This window comes from Cyberlindnera jadinii (genome assembly GCF_001661405.1).
Source record: "Cyberlindnera jadinii NRRL Y-1542 unplaced genomic scaffold CYBJAscaffold_3, whole genome shotgun sequence".
In the NCBI taxonomy this organism is placed as follows: Eukaryota; Fungi; Ascomycota; class Saccharomycetes; order Phaffomycetales; family Wickerhamomycetaceae; genus Williopsis; species Williopsis jadinii.
The window spans coordinates 822163-840942 of record NW_017963654.1 but is presented as its reverse complement, the minus strand read 5'-3'; the positions used below and the strand labels follow the sequence as shown (position 1 = coordinate 840942).

The following is an 18780-nucleotide window of genomic DNA, read 5'->3' as shown; positions in this document are numbered from 1 at the left end:
CGCCTCATTCACTACTCCGAGGCCTCTAGTTTTTCATACTGTACGCACATCACAACGGGGACCAGATTTTGAACTTTGCTGGTTATCACATATTCAACCTTATTGGACATTTAGGGCTCATTTCAATTCAACTCTTGCCCCCTCTGTCTATATAAAGTTGTCATCTCTTCACACGTATCACCACTTCCTATACATCACAGTCATCTACTCACCATCGACTAATTAACCATGGCCAGTGTCTCTGAGAGTGCTATACATTTGGTGAAACTCTTCATCAGAGATGATGATGCCACAGATGCTACGACCTGTGATTCCGGTAACGAATACGATGGTAGGGATAACCTTCGTGTCCTTGCTCTCTTTATGATTCTGATCTCCTCTGCTATTGGGTCTTTCCTGCCAATCTTATCTTCGAAGTACTCCTTCATTAGGCTACCAGACTGGGTTTGGTTCATAGCGAAGTTCTTTGGTTCCGGTGTCATTATTGCAACCGGGTTCATCCATCTATTGGAGCCTGCTAGTGATGCTCTTTCAGATTCATGTTTGACAGGACCAATCACAGAATACCCATGGGCCTTCGGTATATGTTTGATGTCACTGTTTGCACTGTTCTTCAGTGAATTGGTTGCACACCACTATGTCGAGAAGGCTGCACAAGGTTCCAGTGAAGAGGTGCACACTCACTCGCACTTTGGCAATTTTGGTAAGGTCAAAGATGACGAAGAGTCTTCAGTGTTTGAAGAAAAGCCAGATCCTTTAGTGAACGATGGCAGTATCTCTCAACCAAAAGAAGAGACTGGGAGAAGTATTCCAGGTCACAACCACTACTCTCACGCATCAGAACATCAAGATCCTGAAGTCATCAACACGCCTGTCGAAAAGCAAGCATTAGAGCAATACATGAACCAGATCCTTTCAGTTTTCGTCTTGGAGTTTGGTATCCTCTTTCATTCTGTCTTCATTGGTCTCTCATTGGCAGTTGCAGGTGAAGAATTCAACACCTTATTCATTGTGTTAGTCTTCCATCAAATGTTTGAAGGTTTGGGTTTGGGTACCAGAATTGCAGAATGTCCTTGGGATCATAGCAGAAGATACACGCCATGGTTGTTGTCATTAGGTTTCACCCTGACAACTCCAATAGCTGTGGGTATTGGTATTGGTGTAAGACATACCTATGCACCAGGTTCCGCAACAGCATTGATGACCAACGGTATCTTTGACTCAATTTCAGCTGGTATCCTGATCTATACAGGTCTTGTGGAGTTGATGGCTCATGAATTCATATACTCTACACAGTTCAAAGGCAACTTTAAGCTCATGTTTTTGGCCTTCTTTATCATGTGTTGGGGTGCTGGTTTGATGGCCTTACTTGGTAAATGGGCTTGAGTCTAAAGCATTTAAGTATTTGAAACAATTTTATAGAATTCTTTTCACACCTATTTAATGTACTTCTGATCACTGTAAAGTCTGGTAAACTCTCTTCTTAGCGGTCTTTTCAACGTGCTGTCTCTGTTCGTACTCATCGATGAATTCGGTGCTGTGTGTCAAGTTCCATTGGTTTCTCAAGAATTTCAATCCTTGAATGTTGAAACCAAGCTCTGTAGTTTGATCCTTCAGCTCATTTCTCAACTTCTGCTTAACATTGATGACTTGGTTCTTGATCTTCTCATTCTTCAAGCTATTGAGCTCGTGTAGATTGGATCTGATGAGGAAGAACAAAACTCTGCAAATTAAAGCGATGTGTTGCTTCAATATGGCATTGACACTAGTCCACTTCTCAATCACTCTGAAGAACTTCAAAACAAAAGAGAATGGTAACACAAGAAGAGCATCTTCAAGCTGGGAAGGTTTGATCTTAAGAAGAGTTTCCAGGATGTACTGAGACCCAGTCTTGTTGAGTGCTTGAAGAAGTGGATCTCTGCTTGGTCTAATTGGCTGTTCACCACTCTTCGTTTTCAACCACTTGTTCAACTTTTGGTTGTATTCTTCTTCATCCTCGATGTCCTTGTATCCAGCCTCCAGAGCTTCTAGCAACTTTTCACCAGCTTTCAAGGTTTCCAAAGTCTGTTGATGAACACCAGTGGCTTCATCTGTATCCTTCTCCTCATCGTCATCGTCTTTTTTCGTATTCTCGTCACCTTCGAGCGAAGCTAGAAGCGTGCCTTCGTACATTTCATCCATTTCCTTCTCTCTTTCTTCCTCGATGAACACCTGATCATCAGTTTCTTCCCATATTCTAATGCTATGGTCGTGAGAGGTAGTTACAACAAATGATGCATCATGTGCCACAGCAATACTCCAAACTTCAGATTGGTGTGCGCTGAGCTTTTGGATACATTCAAACTTATCACCGTCCCAGTACTTCAGCAGTCCATCTTTACCGGCAGAGAAGAAGTTATGGCTTTCAGGAACAAATCTAACATTCATAATGGAGTCTTGATGGCCAAAGATAGATTTGTGACAGTCACCGAAGTCGAGACCCCAAATCTTGATGTTCTTATCAGCAGATGACGTGATGATCAATTTAGAATCAAACGAGATATCAATGGACAAGACTGGAAGCTTGTGACCGTACAAACTGAGATAGAACTTCAAAGTGTCAAAGAAGAAAACCTTAACAGTGTTATCCAACAGAGATACAGCCAGGTACTTGGCCTCTGGTGAGATCTTGAGAGCTAAGATGTCTTCCTCAAGTTCCATAGTCTTGTTGTGGAAGATCTTCATCTTGGCCGATTCCCTGTTTGTTCCTGGAATCGTCTCTCTTTCAATCTTGAAGTCCCAGAATTTGATGGTCTTATCAGCTGATCCAGTGACAAGAGAGGTTCCATCCGGTGTAAGGTCTAAACTCCAAATAGCACCTTCATGAGCCTCTACTCTTTCGAGCAGTGTTGATGTTGCAAGATCATATAGCTCAATCTCACCATTCTTGGTACCAATAACAACAAGCGTACCACCCGGCAAGAACTTGACCGCTAATGCATAGCCACATTCAAATGTTCTTAAGCAGTTGGTAGTAGCAGTATTCCAAATCTTTAACAACCCATTGGATGCAGTTGCAAGAAGTTTGTTATTATCACTCACATCAACCGATCTAATATCTGTTCTATGACCTTGGAGCTCAACAGTGTATAGTTTCTGGGCAGGTGATACCTCCTTATTTGTATGTGCAATTGTGTAGTACTCAAGGGTATTGTTTGAGGAAGAAACCAAGATATCGAGTCTAGAGCTATTGGTCAAAGACCAAGTGGCACTTTTAATTTTGAAACTTGATCTTAAAACAGTGAAAGGCTGAATCAGCATGCTCACTGCAGAGTCCTTGATTGCTTCAACAATCTCCTCCTCGCTGTAACCTTTCTCCTTGAGTCTTTTCTCTCTCTTCTTGGTGGCCTTCGCAATGTCTTCAGCTGATCTGAGCTTGAACACTTCAACAGTCTTATCCATATTTTGAATAAAAAAGTAAGTCGAGCCTCCGACACTACGGAAAGAGATTTCAGTCCCTCTGGACTTACTTGTCTTTTCTAGCACTCCAAATTCTGCGATCTTCTTGTTCGACTCCTCCTCTTCAAAGTCAACATTCCACACTTTCACTTGATTCTCTGCATCTGTTGTGACGATGTGATTACCGGATACACCAAGACTCCAGCATTCACCACCATGGGCAACGTGAGTTTCAATACATTGCTGAGTTTTCAGGTCCCACAGCTTGATTAAACCATCCTTGGAAGTACTGATGAGATATTCCTCATTGAACCATAGACCAGTGATTTGATCCTTATGACTTCTCAACTTGAACAGACCAGTTTCACCAACGAGATCCCAGAAGATGATATTGGAGTCTCGGGACCCAGATACCAGTCTCGTACCCTCATTGTCAAATCGAAGCAGAGTGACGGCGGATTTATGACCTTGGAAGTTGATGAGCACAGTGCCCGAGATGAGATCCCAAATCTTGATGGAACCATCGTCATATCCTGCACCAACAATGGTAGTGTCTGGATGGTAGACCAACGCAGTGACCTCTGATGGCTTGGACAACTTTGCATCTGATGCACCTGGAGCAAGCCCATCCCTCAGGCGTTTCACAAGTTCACCAGTCTTTATGTCCCAAATGAGAATCTCTTCTAGCCCAGCGGTGATGGCTTGACCTGCACCGGTTTTTGTCGTTGGCGGCAGCCAAATGACATTTGAGCGAGAAGAAATCACACCGAAGCATGACTTCTGTTCATAACGTTGGTAGGACTTCACCATATTACCTCTCCTTCAAGGGAACTGACTTCTTTGTTTACTCTTAACAGAGGAAATCGAATAAATGTAGCACCGAAATTTTTTTTTGCGGAAGCGATCAGGATGACATAAGCAAGCTGGATTATGTAAGCATTGAATGATTATGTAAACACTTACTAATCACAATGTCGAATCTGCAACATGGGCATCAGTCATTGAGCTCTGATCAGCTTATGTCTGTTGCGATGTATGCAGGGACAAGGGGTGGTAAATGGCACCGTAGGAGGTGTTCACTACTGTGCTGAAGTGTGATGTATACACAGAGAGGAACAGATCTTCAAAGATGAACGCCATGTACTCTATTTCACCTATACATCGTGGAGTGAGAGACTTGTGGTGTAATTAACATACACAAGTGAAGGTCCCCCACCACTCATTGAAAAGAAAATAATATATGATCACATCGTGGATTATGAATCCAGACTGCTCCTTACAGCTCATACCCATGTAAAGCGTTGTGCTGCAAATGCGTAGGCCTGACTTGCCGTTGATTTCCGATATCAAAATCATTCTGTAGATGAAGATGGTGTTGAGAAGAACTTCCACACATTGCACTGCGTCAAGTAATTAGTTCATATCATCAAGCACATCATGATTGTGACAAGTGATTTGATCATTCAGGCACCTTGTATGTCTCCTCGTGTAAATATTGTGACAAGAATTGAGTGCTTGGTGGACATGATAATCATTGCCTGCTCTCGCAAAGCCAATCACATGCAATGGTCAACACGGTGCAACGTCTACGTAAAACTAAGAAGAAAAAAATATAAACATACACACTGATTCAAAATCATACAGTCTTCAATATTCAACATCTCATTTCAGCGAAATTAAACAAAAGTTTCATTTGTTCTGTTCAACAGACTTTGAAATGCCGATACCTTGGATTCTTTGATTATGGGCTGCATTTGGTTGCCATTTTCTAACGTTTCTTATTTCATCAGATGAATATCCTGGAATACGAATGTTCCAGTTCTTCTCCAAATGTAACTGGATGTCCTTGGTATCCAGGGTATCGGATTTTCTATGTTTTGCAAGGCGACATGCGAATGAAGTGACGTTCGTCACAAACTCATCTGCTAAATCAAGCAACAATTCTTCAACATCACCGTCAATGGTTGTCTCACCATCACCTTCATCAGCACCCACAGTTTTGACGAGTTCGCTCAACTTACGCTTAGACAACACCCGGTCACTTTGCATCTCATAAGGTGGTAGTTTGAGCATAGCAGGCGTGGTGAGCGCTGGTGCTGCAATGCTATGACCATTCGCCAAACTTGGCTTCATCTGTGAAACAGGAACAGGTTGTGATGGTTTTGGCGTAACTTGAGAACTAATCGGTAGTGAAGGCACTGAACTCTTGAACACATTAGTTACTGGTACATTCAAGTTTCCCAGAGTGGTGGTTGGTTTAGCAGCAGCATTAACATTGGTAACAGGTGCATTTGGTGATGCGGACGCTCCACCAGATGTGTTTCTGTTTACGTTGGCGTTGCTTGCAACCGCATTCTGAGTCATTGGGGTAGCAGTACGGGACTGTTGTTGTATTACTTTCTGTTGACCTTGGATATTCTGCTGAGGCTGAGGCTGTTGTTGAGCTGGTTGCGCTTGCTGAGCTTGTTGTAACTGTTGTTGAGAGATATTTTGTCTGATCTGTTGTTGATTTGTTACAGTAGGAGATGTGCTATTTGGCATCTGATTTATAGGCTTTTGAACAAATTGCTGCTGACTCTGTTGAGAAATTGGAACTTGATGTTGAGATTGTGGAGTATGTTGCTGTTGCTGTTGCTGCTGCGGTTGTTGTTGTTGTTGCTGCTGCTGCTGCTGCTGCTGTTGTTGTTGTTGTTGCATTTGGTACAAGTTGTTACCATTTTGTTGTACATTTTGGTTCTGTTGAGGAAGAGAGCCCATTTGGATATTTGGCGATTGAATTGGTTGCTGGGAGGTATTCATCATGTTCTGTTGTATGTTACTTTGAGCAGCTTGAGCTTTTGTTTGGGAAGATACAACTTGCTGGGCTTGCTGCTGCGGTTGTTGTTGTTGTTGTTGTTGTTGTTGTTGTTGTTGTTGTTGTTGTTGTTGTTGTTGTTGTTGTTGTTGTTGTTGCTGCTGCTGTTGTTGCTTCTGAAGTTGTTGGGTAATAGAAATGGCAACATTCTTGTAAGTGGTAAAACGCTCCTTCAAAACAGCCTCTTTGTGCAATAGTGTCTGTAAATCATCAGGCGACAGATTAGGATCCACCTTTTGAATCTCAATCTCCTTCAAAGTCTTTTGGAAATTAGCCAGGACTTGCTTAATCTGTTGCAGCTGTTGATATGGGTTTCTTGGTGCTTGAGATGTTTGTGCTGCGCTACTAGGAGTACCAGCTTGACTCATAGGACTTGGAGAGGACACAGCATTTCTAGTACCCTGAATATTAGCATTCATGTTTTGCATCTGGGATCCTTGTTGTTGCTGCTGTACTGGTACAGGTTGCTGTGACTGCTGTTGATGGGATACAATGTTATGCTGCACCTGGGGTCTTTGTTGTTGCAATTGGTTCAACTGAGGGGATTGTTTTGGAATCTGTTGAGCCTGTTGAATCTGTGGTGATGCAACCGCATTTGCAACAACAGGGGTAGACACCGAAGACTGGGTCTGCTGCTGAGCCTGGGCTTGCCCTTGTGCATGAGCCTGAGCCTGAGCCTGAGCCTGTCTTTGCTGTTGTTGATACTGGACAAGAATGCTCTTAATCTTCTGTGCCTTTTTCAAGTGCTCACGACCTTCAGGGGTATCACTTCCCAAGCGCCTGGCCTCCAAGACTTCAGCATTGCACTGCTTCGCCAGCTGTTTAATCTGGGCAGGTTGTAAAACCAAGTTGATTCCCTGGTTAGGGGTACCTTGCGGAGCATTTCCTTGGTTGTTGTTGTTGTTGTTCATTATCCAAATTCCACTTCAAGAACACAAACACTCAAGAAATAAATACAAGATACAAACAGAAGTCTCACAAATCAATCCACTTCAAATAGTCTACTTCAAAAAGACGTGATATACACCGCGGTTTAATCGATACACCAAAGTAATTGACCACGTCGAGAATGAAAGAACAGTTCTGTTTATTGTTTTGCAAGCCGTATTTGTTTTTCGTTGAAGTTTCAACCACAAAAGGGACTTCGCGAATTTTTGATATTGACACAGAAACGTAGGGTAACCCTACATCTCGAGTAGCAAGCTTGATATGGCATTTATGTATAGACTTTACACACAATTACTCGAATCCATGCCATTCATCATCGTCCTCATCCTCGTCCTCTTGCTCTTGCTTGTCCTCATTTATCTTTGCGCTGACAGTGACATTCCATTGGGTAAGTCTGTCATCTCCAAGGAGGTCATCTTTGATTTTTTCTCTTATTGTCTTCAAGAGGCACTCTTTACTCAGCGTAACGAACGGTTCTATCAGTTCCTTCAAGGGTGTCTGGTCAATGATTTCCTGTTTCTTCTCCTCTTCCTCTTCTTCATCATCTTCAAGCTCTTCGAACATCATTCTTTCAACCTCGTCTGCGTATATATCAATTAGATGGTATGTAATACCAGTTGGAACTTTGTTATCCCCGCTAAGTGGTGATTTCTTCAACGCATTTAAGAATCCGCTCACCATTTCACTGTCCCATTGGCTCTCGCTGAGTCTCTTTAATTGATAAAACAACACTCTTCTGACCAATAATAGGAATTTATCCAGTCTATGGTGATCGATACCGACCCATTCCCTGGCAATAACTTTCCAAAATGCGAGCGCAAAGTTGTAAAAGTTCTTCTCTGGCACTACCAAGAATAATTGGCCAAGGTCTGCAGCCAAACGCTGTTGTGGACGTGGACGGTCACTGAACCACATGGCAAAGTAGAGTCCCTTCCAAAGCTTTTCAAACTCAATCAAAGGCATGTCACGAGGACGTGAAAGAAACTTCTTCAATGATTCAAGAGCTGCATTTCTTGTTGGACGATCTGATATCACGTTAGTATATTGGTCTCCTCAAGCATTTCAAGCTAATGGATACACACCATTTGCAGCTAACTTTCTAACGAAAGCAGACGTCTGTGGGTTACTCATCTCGCTCAATCCCTAATTGACTTCCCTTCTGTGAATGTGTGTGTATGGATTATTCTGTCTCGTTCTATGAAGAAACCACTCGAAAAAAAATTTACCCGATGAGATGGTTTGCGCAGCACACCCACGAGTTGGTTTTGTTGCCATGGACACCACATTGAAACAAAGAAAGAGCACTAACTGCCTAAAATGGAAATTGTGAGAAAGTATGTAAATCCAAAAAAACAATTTATTGATCATTATTCAGCATATCATGATTCTTTAATGTGATACTTCTGGTCATGTTACTGACTTTGTAGATACCGACCAAGTTTTGAGCTAATTCGAACATATTGTTTCTCAAGGAAATGACAATGAATTGGGCATTCTTGGTACGCTCCTTTATGTAGTTGGCAACAATAGAAACGTTTCTAAAATCCAAAGCTGCGTCAATCTCATCCATCACGTACAATGGTGTTGGTTTATAGCGGTGTAAGGCAAACACCAAAGCCAAGGAACTGAGGGTTTTCTCACCACCGGATAGATTTGATATGTTCTTCCAGGACTTCTTCGGTGGCATCACACTAAACAGGATACCTTCTGAGAACGGATCTAAACTGTCAACCAACTCTAACTCGGCATTACCTCCCATGGTGATCATCTGGTACATCTCCTTGAGGGTAGCAGATATAAGGTTGAAGCCTTCCATGAATTCATCCAATCTTTTCTTCTTCAACACTTCAGCGGTGGTCTTAATTTGATCTCTCTCCTCGACTGCACTGTTCAAGTCTGTTCTTCTCGTCTGATACTCTTCTGTCCTTCTAGCGTACTCTTCAAGGATATCTGTATCGACTTTCACCTTACTCATATAAGCTTCAAGATCCTCAACTTTGATCTGAATCGTGTCAATATCAAGGGCTTCCAACTCGTCGGGCGTAAGATCAGATAAAGAACCGTTCTCATACTTCACCCTTTCTTCTTCGTCTTCAATAAATGACAATAACGTTGAAACATCCCTGAATTCGAGGGTATCCAAATGTTCCGTGTTCCTTAAGCGTTCTGCGGTTTGGTGCTTGATGATACTTTGATGTTTTTCAATCTTGTTTTCAATCTCCACTTGAGCTGATCTCAAAAGGTTGATCTTCTCAAGCTTCTCATCCAAGCTTTCCTTCAGCAACTCCGCTTTCTCCTTGTTCTCGTCTTTCGAATCACGCAGCTTTTTCAATTCAGTTTCCAGTTTCTCAAAAACACGGAGTCTCTCTTGATAAGTTTCTTCCACTCGACTAAGATCGCACTGATAATCCTCAATTTCTTTTTTCTTCTCACTCTCAGATTTTGTATACCTTTTGATCTCATTTTCAAGCTTCTTGATACCCACTTTGTTATTGTTAAGCTTATGAGAGGCAATTTCGATCTGCTGTGCCACACTATCAACTTTTGAGTTTTGCATGCGAAGCTTGACACCACCAACATTCAAAATTTGTTCCTGAAGAACATTGATTTTGTCCTGTAACTCTTTTGATTGTTCCTGCAAGTTGTTGAGCTCAATGGTGAGACTATCTACGTTGGCCTCTGCCTCTGCGATCTCCTTGTTATCTGCAGCCATCTCATCCCTTTTCTTCGTAGCAGCAGCGACTTGGGTTTGAACACTCTTCATCTCATTCGTCAAAGAGTCAATCTGATATTTGATCTTTGATACCTCGGTATCAATTTCAGGCTGTCTCTCTTTTAATTCTTTGAGAGCTCCAGTCATTTCGTAGTAAGTATTCTGAGCAATCTCCAGCTTCTGTTCTTTCTCAGACAACTGTTTTTCCATCTTGAGAACTTCTGATTCAGAAACGGAGCCAGCCTGAGAAGTTGATTTCATTCCCCCGCGGTTTACAATGTTACCACCACCGGACAAAGTACCTGACTTATCAATTAATTTACCGTCAAGAGTAACAACTCTGAATCTCTTCGCACCGTAAGCTACCTTATTAGCTTCCTGAAGATTGGAAGCGACTAGAGTATCTTGGAGTACAGAGTAGAAAGCTGGTGCAAATTTTGGATCCTGTGGAGTTACCAAGTCGAAAAGTCTGGGAACGTTGTTTGGTGTTTGAATCTTGCCCAAGTTAAACTTTCTCAACTTAGTCAATAGAATAAAACGAGCATAACCAAGGTTGTTCTTTCTCAAGTACTCAATACACTGTTGTCCAACTTCCACTGATTCCACAACCATATCATCCAACTGACCACATGCTGTAGAGATGGCAACATCGTACTTGTCATCAATATACCCCAAATCTCCCAATCTTCCGTAGAATCCCTCAATACGTCCAGATTCTTGAAGTCTCATCAAACCTGCAAGAACTTTACTCTTGTTTTGAATGGTAGAGAGAGATCCTCTGGCTTCCAAAGTCTTTTGACGATGGTTAGAGACACTCTCCTCCATGGCTTTAAGTTTACCAGCGGCGTGCTCACACTCCTGCTCACCAATCTGGATCTGTGATGCATTATGTGTCTTCTCTTTCTTTAGCAGACTTAGTTTCTTCTCATTATCCTTGCCTTCTTGGACAATTTCCTTTAGCCGATCCTTAAGCTTTGAAATTTCAGCATCAACTGTGGAGCGTCCCTCTTTCAGAATCTGCACACGACTTTCAGCAATAGCGATTTCTGATTTTTTCTGTTCCAACTTCTCAGTCCATGGTCGAAGCTTGGCCTGGTGAATTTCAATCTCCTCGTTAAAGGCCTTAGTTTTATCTGTTAACTCAGACCGAATCTCGTCAAGAATGGATTTTTCTTCAACGAGTGATTGTCTCAAACCTTCCAGGTCTTTTGAGAACTTCTCATTCTCATCAGATAAAGTTGAATGTTTGTTATTAGCCTGGTTGAGTGCAGTTATTGCTGTTTCTAGAAGCTTTTCGGCCTTTTTCTTCTTGTTCTCGATGGACTTCTTCTTCTCCTCAACCATAACTCTATCCCTCTCATCCTTTCTCTGGGCTGTTTCAAGTTGTTGAATCTCTTCTTCAATAGACCCAATAGACTTCATCAGTGCCTTGTAGTCAGCTTCAATCTTCTTCACCTCTGTCTGGAAATCTGACGACTCTTTCTGTTCATTCTCTAGTTTCTTTTCAAGATCCTTCAAGATACCAGTATTCATCTCGATGTTCTTTTCAGACTGATGAATATTATACCGCAATAGTAAGGACTGATTCTCCACAAGTTCTTTCTCCTTACGAATAAAATCCAAAGCTTCTTGCTTTTTGCCTTCCAATGAATCTCTCTCCTTCTCCACCAAGCTAAACCTGGTTTCCTTCTCCTGACAAATTTCATTCAACTCCTCAACTTTCTGATAGCTTTCCTCAATCGTCGATTTGTACTTTGAAGTTCCTATGATGTCCTCCAAGTATTCAAGGAGACCGTCGTCATTCTCCTTTTCAGCTTTCGGTTTCATCTGTGCAATACTTTCAACTTCACCTTGCAAGATTAGAAATCTCTTATGGTCGAGATCTATACCTTTATCTTTCAAAAGAGATGTGACCTCTCCATAACTGCTTCTCTTATTATTGATGAAATAATCAGATCCATTGTTACGATATGCTCTTCTGGACACAATCAATTCACTCTCTGGGATAACACTGGTGGTCTCGTCAACATTATCCTGCACATTGTGAAAATAGATATCCACAGAGCATGACTCAAGATTTGGCGCGGTCTCTGAATTATGGATGAGTTCTGACAACTTACCTTGACGCATCTTATTGGCTCTGAATCCAAAGACAAAAAGCATCGCATCAATAACGTTGGACTTACCTGAACCGTTGGGACCAACAACAGCAGAGAACGAAGAGTCGAACGGACCAATCACCTGCTTCCCTGCATATGATTTGAAATTCGTCAGGACAAGACGATCGATGACCAACCGGGTCGTAGGTTCGCCTTCCCTATCCTGCGAGAAGTTCATAGATGCGATCTTTGAATTCTTCGAAGGTGAGAGCTGAATGATATCAGGACCGTTGAAAGACGGCTTGGACTTTGGCGATTGCTGCCTTGGTGATGAGTCAGATGGGGGATCAAGCTTCACGGAGTCCAGCTTCAACGGAACATTTGTATCTAATGGTGCAAGCGAAGAACGTCTCTCCTTTGATGGGCTCTGCGGTGAAGCTGATGCGGATAAGGCATCACTCTTCTGGACCAGATCCGCAGCGTCTGCCGTGGAACTGTCTTCATCATCGGGGATCCTTGGTCCCAAGTGACGTCTCTTTGCAGGTGGTGAGCTCATCTCGTTTCTGTCGGAGCTGTGTAGTGGACAACGAGCAAACAACAGTTCCTGTTGATAAACTGGGCTTTGTTTATATTTCCGCCAGCGCGTCTTTGAAATCAAAACAAAAACAAATCCCCAAAACCGAGGGCGGTTTGTTATTTCAAAACTCTCCTTTTCCAAATCCGAGGGTCGTTGGCGTGGGTGTTACCCGGATCACCAGAAAAAGTAAACAAAGCACCTTAGATAGAAGGCATTGTGGGCTCAGTGTGCTAAGAAAGCTGTTCACGAAGACGAAGATCACTGCTTTGGAGACCCTTCAGCTGATGTTCAAGACTCTGATACTGGATAATGGATCCTACGAGATCAAAGTAGGCAATTCAAAGACATCTGTTGATGAATTGTCACGAGTGCAGAACTCCATTTCCAAGACCAAAGACAAGCGGTTACTCATTGGCAACCAGGTCCACTCTGTGAACGATATCTCTGGTATCGTCTTCAAAAGGCCCATAGAGAAGGGTCATCTGACGAGCTGGGAGGCCGAGAAGATGATCTGGGACTACTGCTTCACCTGTGAGGATTTCAAGCTGGATGTCGATCCGACAGAGCACGACCTCATAATGAGCGAGACCCCATTCATGCTACCCCAGCTGTCGCAGAACACTGACCAGATCGTCTTTGAGGAATACGGATTCCAATCACTGTTCAAGGCACCGATCGGGTCGTTTGTTCCATGGAATTACGAAAAGAACGAGGGGTTGTATCAGCCAGAGCTGAAGAACGATATCAGCACCGTACAAAACTATGCAGATTATCAACTAGTTGTTGATTCAGGGTTCAACGCCACCTGGGTGATTCCTATTATCAAGGGAATGGTGTTCTGGCATGGAGTAAGGAAGTTCGAAATCGCAGGGAGATTCCTATCGGGTGTGTTACGAGAAAAAATCTCGTTTAGACACTACAACGTTACCGATGAGACAATATTGGTGAACAATATCAAGGAGAGCTCCTGTTTTGTTACCATGGACTACAACAAGAGCTTGAGAGAAATGAAAACCCATCCTAAAGAAAATGTTGTGGAGTACGTCTTGCCCGATTTCAACACCACTACCCACGGTTACGTTTTGACACCAGAGCTTAAGGCCAAGTATAAACCTCAAGACCAACAGATTTTGAAGTTATACGACGAGAGATTCAGCGTTCCTGAGACCCTATTCCATCCTGAGATTGTCGAGATAATGAACAAGCCAGGAATCGTGGAAACCATTGTCGATTCAATTAACTCTGTGCCAGAACTGATTCGTCCATTGTTGGTTTCAAATATCGCTGTCATTGGGGGTAATTTCAACTTGAAACACCTGGAAGAAAGGTTGTTAGCGGAGTTGAAGATTGTCCTACCTGTTGATTGGGATGTTAGGATATGTAAACCGTCAAACCCTAGCACGTATGGTTGGGAATGTGCTCAAAAGTTCAGTGAAAATGCAAAGTATAACAGTGTCAAAGTCACAAGGCAAGACTATGAAGAGCATGGTCTACAATGGGTCCAAAAGAGATTTGGATTCCAGGTATAAATGAGGGAACATTAGTACATAACATCATAATCAAATAGAACAGTAATAATTAAATGCCAAAGGCATTGGCCATTCCATAAGTCACCAAGAATGTAACTGCGATGAACACTGCCCAAACGAAAAATGTTTGCCAGAGCTTTCTGTTCACAGCTTCACTCATCATGAGGAAACAGAGTGACACCACTGAGAAGAACAAACTTGTAATCATGGCAATGACAAGGACGGCAATGACAATTGGACTAACTTGTGGGTCTTCATAGCTCAAAAGTGAACTTGTGATACCAAGAGACACAGACATTAGTACCAGACTGAGAAGGGAACACGAGACAGCGATGAACACAAGAAGGGTATCATGTGCAGCTTTGGCCTGCGAAGCACTATCGCTAAAGGATTCGACATCACTGTGATCAGTGGATCCATATACATGGTCCGCACCATTCTCATTATTCACAAGACGTTGGGTCGAAGAACTTTTAGTATCGTTGAACATGAATGGTAGCTTTCCGTGTAAGAAAGAGTTCATCTTGTCAGTGATTTTAAACAGGTACTCTATACCAGAGCTTGGGAATAGAGTGTCGCCATCTGACTCAACGTCAATGTAGAATCCATCACCCTGTTCAGTTTCCGATCCATTATCGAATTCGTTCCAGTACTTGAACTGGTTGCTCTCTCCTGAGACTGAGTTATGCTTTAAACTGACATCGCTGGTCGTATTCACTGATGACTTCACCTTGCGGATTTTCGGTGGATTCTTACGGATGTCAACTGGTTCGTCTCCAAAAAACTTTGCCCAAGTTGGTGTGAAGTCTAGCACTTTGGATGCAAAGAGATAATACGTAAGGATTGTCAATGTATCATCGACCTTGTAGATCAAGTGAGAAGTCAAAAGCTTTTGCAGCACGTCTGGTAGTTTCCCCTGTTCGGTTGGGGTGTTGAAACGAACCTCCAGGATCGCGTACGGTAGAGTTTTGAAGTCTTGCTCGTTCGTCTCAGTCCATTGCGGATTTGTCAAGTCCTTCTTTGATAACTTCAAATTTGAAGAAAGGGTGATCCAAGAGTCCAAATTAGATGATGGTGATAAATTTGGACTAAAACGAGTTCTCGTAGAAGAAACTTTAATGATTGGTTTGATATGTCTTGAGAAAAGCCATTCGATGGAGATTCTCTCCAATGAATCCAAAGAGTTGAAGTATTCGGTGTGTTTCTGTACAAAGTCATCAAACAATACGCCCGAGTTTATAGCCTCTAAAAGCTCATCGACAAATGAGCCTTTGTCATTGATAAGAACGTTCGAATTCTTACGCAGTCCACCAATGGCACTGATCAGCAATTCACGCTTCTGATAACGGTCATTTGTTGACAATACACCAGGATCTGTGTTCATCTGAATTGACTGTAGATGTTTTGGGTCATCTAGGATGATGCTTGTCGTCAACCCCTGGTTTGCCAAATCATCAGTGGTGTTTGTATAGATCGAATTCGATCTGTACGTTGGCTGGTCCGAGGCTTCTTCGTCAAACTGTTGTCTGTAGATGTTATCAGATGAGTTCCTCGACTGGAGTTGTTGTCTGAACGATATTGCCGACTTTTGCTTCTTCAACTGCAGCTCTTTCCTCTCCAGCTGAACAGACTGGTCGACAAGGTAAAAGTTGGACAGCAAGAACAGTTTCAACTCAACAAGGTTATCATAGTGCACCAAAAAGACCTCCTTTGATGTGCCCTTGTGCGTGGACTCAAAGTCAAACACTTCGTTGATGTTCAGCCCTTGCACCGGGTTGATCAGGCTAGACCGTCTCTGGTAAGGCTTCCGACCAGATGCGGACCGTGACGAGCTGCTCCTCTGCATCCGTTCCGCATGGTCGGCCTGCTTCTCCCTCACGAGATCGTAGAGCAGCGCAAGCTCCAGGTACAGCCCAACCAGGTCCACGTGAACAAACGAGTCCTGGTTCTGCACAACGTACTTGTTGATGCTCGTGTTCAGTTCGCCGCCATCGTTGGAGTACTTGGTGTACTTCTTCAGCAGCTTTCTCAGTCCAGTCTTCTGAATCACAATGAATCGAGAGAGCTTCTGTAGGTCCGAGCTGAGCCGCCTCAGGTTCGACTCAACGCTCAGCGATATCTGCTCGTCCTCTTTGTTATCGTCTATCGCGGACGCCACAAACTGCATCCGTCTCTTCACTTCCCCAAGCTTGGAATGGAGAAACATGTTCACCATGTCGATCTGCTCGATGAAGGAACCGTACAGGTCCTGCACGCGTCTGTCATCCTTGGGCAGCTCGGTTGTGATTCTGATCCTCTGCTTGAGATCGTTGTAGTCGATGTTATAGCTACGCCACTCCGGGACAGATTTGTTTCGAAGCTGAGCACCAAACTTCATGCAGAACAAGGGGACCGGGGCGGAGAGATAGTGGGCAACAAATCAAGGCACAGCGAACGGGGGCCAGGCGGAAGATGTGAAGGAGCGTGGATGAAAGCGGTGGCTCGAGTGAGTGCTGGGTGCTGGGTGCTGTCTGTGTGTAATGAGCAGCGGTTGGGATCTCTCTCTCTCTCCCTGGTCCACCAGGATGGAATTGCAGAGAGATATGGCTTCCTTTATATACAAAAGCAAGGCTAAAAACAGGCGGAGGGAAAAAAGCACGAGGTCGGTGTGTTGTTTCACTTTAGGCGGTCGCCTAAAGTTTCTGCGCTGGCGGTCCTCTTCAGGCTGCAAGTGCAGGAGGGAGGCCTCCTCGGACTTTAAGCAGGGAGATTAGACAGAAAAATTACGTGGGCTCTGTGGACGTGCTTCGGTTATCAGCACCACGCCGCTGGTTATTCTGTAGACGGGCGCTGTGCGATCCTGAGTCAAGGGTGGGACTCTGCGATTGAATGGATACATTGGCGTGGTGGCCTGCTGTGTGTCGCTGCGATGGATAGTGGATGAGCCATGTACGCTGTGCTTAGCAGTAACAGCGTATTGCAGAGGGTGCTTTAGGTGTAAACATCTGTTGCATGGATACGCCCTGTGTGTGTTTATCTAGACCGTGTACGTAGGGAAGCGGTGGGGATAGCGAGGGAGGAGGAGACCGGAGTTGTATCCCGTGCTGATCAGTGGCGGCCAGTACTGGGCACACGGACAGCTTGTGGGCACCAGCTACGTGGTGCCGGCTGTGTCCTCAGCACCTTGGGAGAACTGTGCTGTTCAAAGTCTCGGTGGTAATATCTAAACCGGGCCCAGTGCTCAGAGTGCTCTGAATGCAGTACTTATGTCCCAGGTATGTGAACACATGTATGTGCAGCGTGGGCATGTAGGTCTGTCTACCCGGCGAGAGATGGCTACATCACTCGTGAATGAATGGCACCCAGCACCGGCAGGTCGCAGACACATACTTGTAATAGTCCAAAGGCAAGAACAACAACAACAATTGGCTGCCTAGACGGCTCTAAACAAACGTACAGGTATGTACATGCTACATATCAAGTGAGCTACGTTTGACAACTTTGTCGAACATGTGCCTCTATTAGCTCCAGCACGCTTTCGGGCAGGAAGCATCAGGCTGCCAACCCAGTGACACAGTGATCCACCAGAGCCCACCAGAACCACAGGCCCTCCGCCAAATAACTGGCGCTGGTGTTGTTCAGGCCGGTCCAGGGAAACAGGGCCTTTTTGGGTAATTAATTGCCTTGCGTGGCTTCAACGTGCTTTTCGTTGATCTATTGCAATTCAAGTCATGTGGCCAGGGCTGACTGATAAAAAGATCGCTCTGAAGAACTCACTGGCCTACACGGTACATAATATTATGATCAGCTTGTACATGGGCCAAGGGAAGTTGGAAGTGCTAATATCCTGGAGGGATATGATAGGCTGCGTGTTGAGAATTATTTTTCGTGCTGATAGTGAGGATTGTCAACTGTAACAAACCAGTTCAACGCTTGGCCCTGCTCTGCGTTGTCCCTCCCCCTAGTACTAACTATAGAGGCCAATACTACACCATGCAGTACTGTGTTAGTCGTGGCAGACGTGATTTCATATTTGTTTACAAGCTGGATTTGGCTTGATGCTAACAGACGTTAATAATTGGCGCACGTTTTCCATAACATCTCGGTACAACAAAGTTACAAGCGCACTGTTTGCAGAGGCTACAGCCAAAGCCTTAACTTCGGCATCTGATGAGCCAGTCACACGACTTCCAACCCTTCTTAGGCTCATGAGTTGCGGGAAAAGGCAACTTCGTGATCGCCTCTACTCTTCAGACTCTGCTGGAGTGATGAGCCTGCGGCATAGTACATATGCCTCTTACCTGTGTCGCCTCTAATTTAACCGTTCTTACATGGATATGAGAACCTATGGCGTTGACAGTTATACCCTGGTCTATAGGAAGTTGTCCAAGTTGAGAGTGGAATCCGTGTAAACACACATGAACTTTTTACATGTGTAGTACTCCACATTCTACTGGTCTCATGTAGGTGGAGTTTTGCACGGTGCACGTTTCTGTACTGCTGCTATATGTAGGTCATACTGTACACGTTGATAGCAAGTGTGGTTGCCTGAAGTTAGGCGTTACCATGACTCTGGTTTACATCACCTTTGCAACAGGGGAATTCACACAAGCCAACCCCATATAACAATGTCCCACAGCTTT

The 18780-nt window shown here is 43.8% G+C and overlaps 7 protein-coding genes across 7 annotated transcripts; 2 read left to right on the top strand and 5 right to left on the bottom strand.

Moving 5' to 3' along the window:
* Nucleotides 1–228: 228 nt before the first annotated feature.
* Nucleotides 229–1386, top strand: ZRT2 (low-affinity Zn(2+) transporter ZRT2; the record flags this gene model as incomplete). The annotated part of the gene is made up of 1 exon (XM_020216826.1): nucleotides 229–1386. The coding sequence occupies one exon, from the start codon at nucleotides 229–231 to the stop codon at nucleotides 1384–1386; it is 1158 nt and encodes a 385-aa protein (XP_020071975.1).
* Nucleotides 1381–4280, bottom strand: DIP2 (snoRNA-binding rRNA-processing protein DIP2). The gene has a single exon (XM_020214593.1). The coding sequence runs from the start codon at nucleotides 4246–4248 to the stop codon at nucleotides 1456–1458; it is 2793 nt and encodes a 930-aa protein (XP_020071974.1). The 5' UTR covers nucleotides 4249–4280; the 3' UTR covers nucleotides 1381–1455.
* An 847-nt stretch (nucleotides 4281–5127) lies between these two features.
* TAF12 (Taf12p) lies at nucleotides 5128–5487 on the bottom strand (the record flags this gene model as incomplete). The annotated part of the gene is made up of 1 exon (XM_020212560.1): nucleotides 5128–5487. One exon carries the CDS (start codon nucleotides 5485–5487, stop codon nucleotides 5128–5130), a length of 360 nt encoding a protein of 119 aa, XP_020071973.1.
* Nucleotides 5488–7375: 1888 nt separating this feature from the next.
* Nucleotides 7376–8401, bottom strand: RRP1 (Rrp1p). Its single transcript, XM_020217083.1, has 2 exons — nucleotides 8323–8401; nucleotides 7376–8265 (listed from the first exon to the last, which is right to left on the bottom strand). Exons 1-2 carry the CDS (start codon nucleotides 8369–8371, stop codon nucleotides 7532–7534), a joined length of 783 nt encoding a protein of 260 aa, XP_020071972.1. The 5' UTR covers nucleotides 8372–8401; the 3' UTR covers nucleotides 7376–7531.
* A 165-nt stretch (nucleotides 8402–8566) lies between these two features.
* On the bottom strand, nucleotides 8567–12651 carry SMC4 (condensin subunit SMC4). Its single transcript, XM_020217486.1, has 20 exons — nucleotides 12341–12651; nucleotides 11951–12265; nucleotides 11879–11926; nucleotides 11792–11848; nucleotides 11747–11767; nucleotides 11707–11716; nucleotides 11632–11682; nucleotides 11477–11607; nucleotides 11409–11446; nucleotides 11295–11381; nucleotides 11150–11267; nucleotides 11020–11125; nucleotides 10947–10980; nucleotides 10902–10925; nucleotides 10767–10874; nucleotides 10661–10745; nucleotides 10602–10630; nucleotides 10545–10574; nucleotides 9912–10523; nucleotides 8567–9875 (listed from the first exon to the last, which is right to left on the bottom strand). Exons 1-20 carry the CDS (start codon nucleotides 12606–12608, stop codon nucleotides 8598–8600), a joined length of 3450 nt encoding a protein of 1149 aa, XP_020071971.1. The 5' UTR covers nucleotides 12609–12651; the 3' UTR covers nucleotides 8567–8597.
* A 217-nt stretch (nucleotides 12652–12868) lies between these two features.
* ARP6 (Arp6p) lies at nucleotides 12869–14228 on the top strand. Its single transcript, XM_020214592.1, has one exon. It carries the CDS (start codon nucleotides 12914–12916, stop codon nucleotides 14156–14158), a length of 1245 nt encoding a protein of 414 aa, XP_020071970.1. The 5' UTR covers nucleotides 12869–12913; the 3' UTR covers nucleotides 14159–14228.
* VTC5 (Vtc5p) lies at nucleotides 14139–16998 on the bottom strand. The gene has a single exon (XM_020214591.1). It carries the CDS (start codon nucleotides 16533–16535, stop codon nucleotides 14208–14210), a length of 2328 nt encoding a protein of 775 aa, XP_020071969.1. The 5' UTR covers nucleotides 16536–16998; the 3' UTR covers nucleotides 14139–14207.
* Between the last annotated feature and the right edge of the window lie 1782 nt (nucleotides 16999–18780).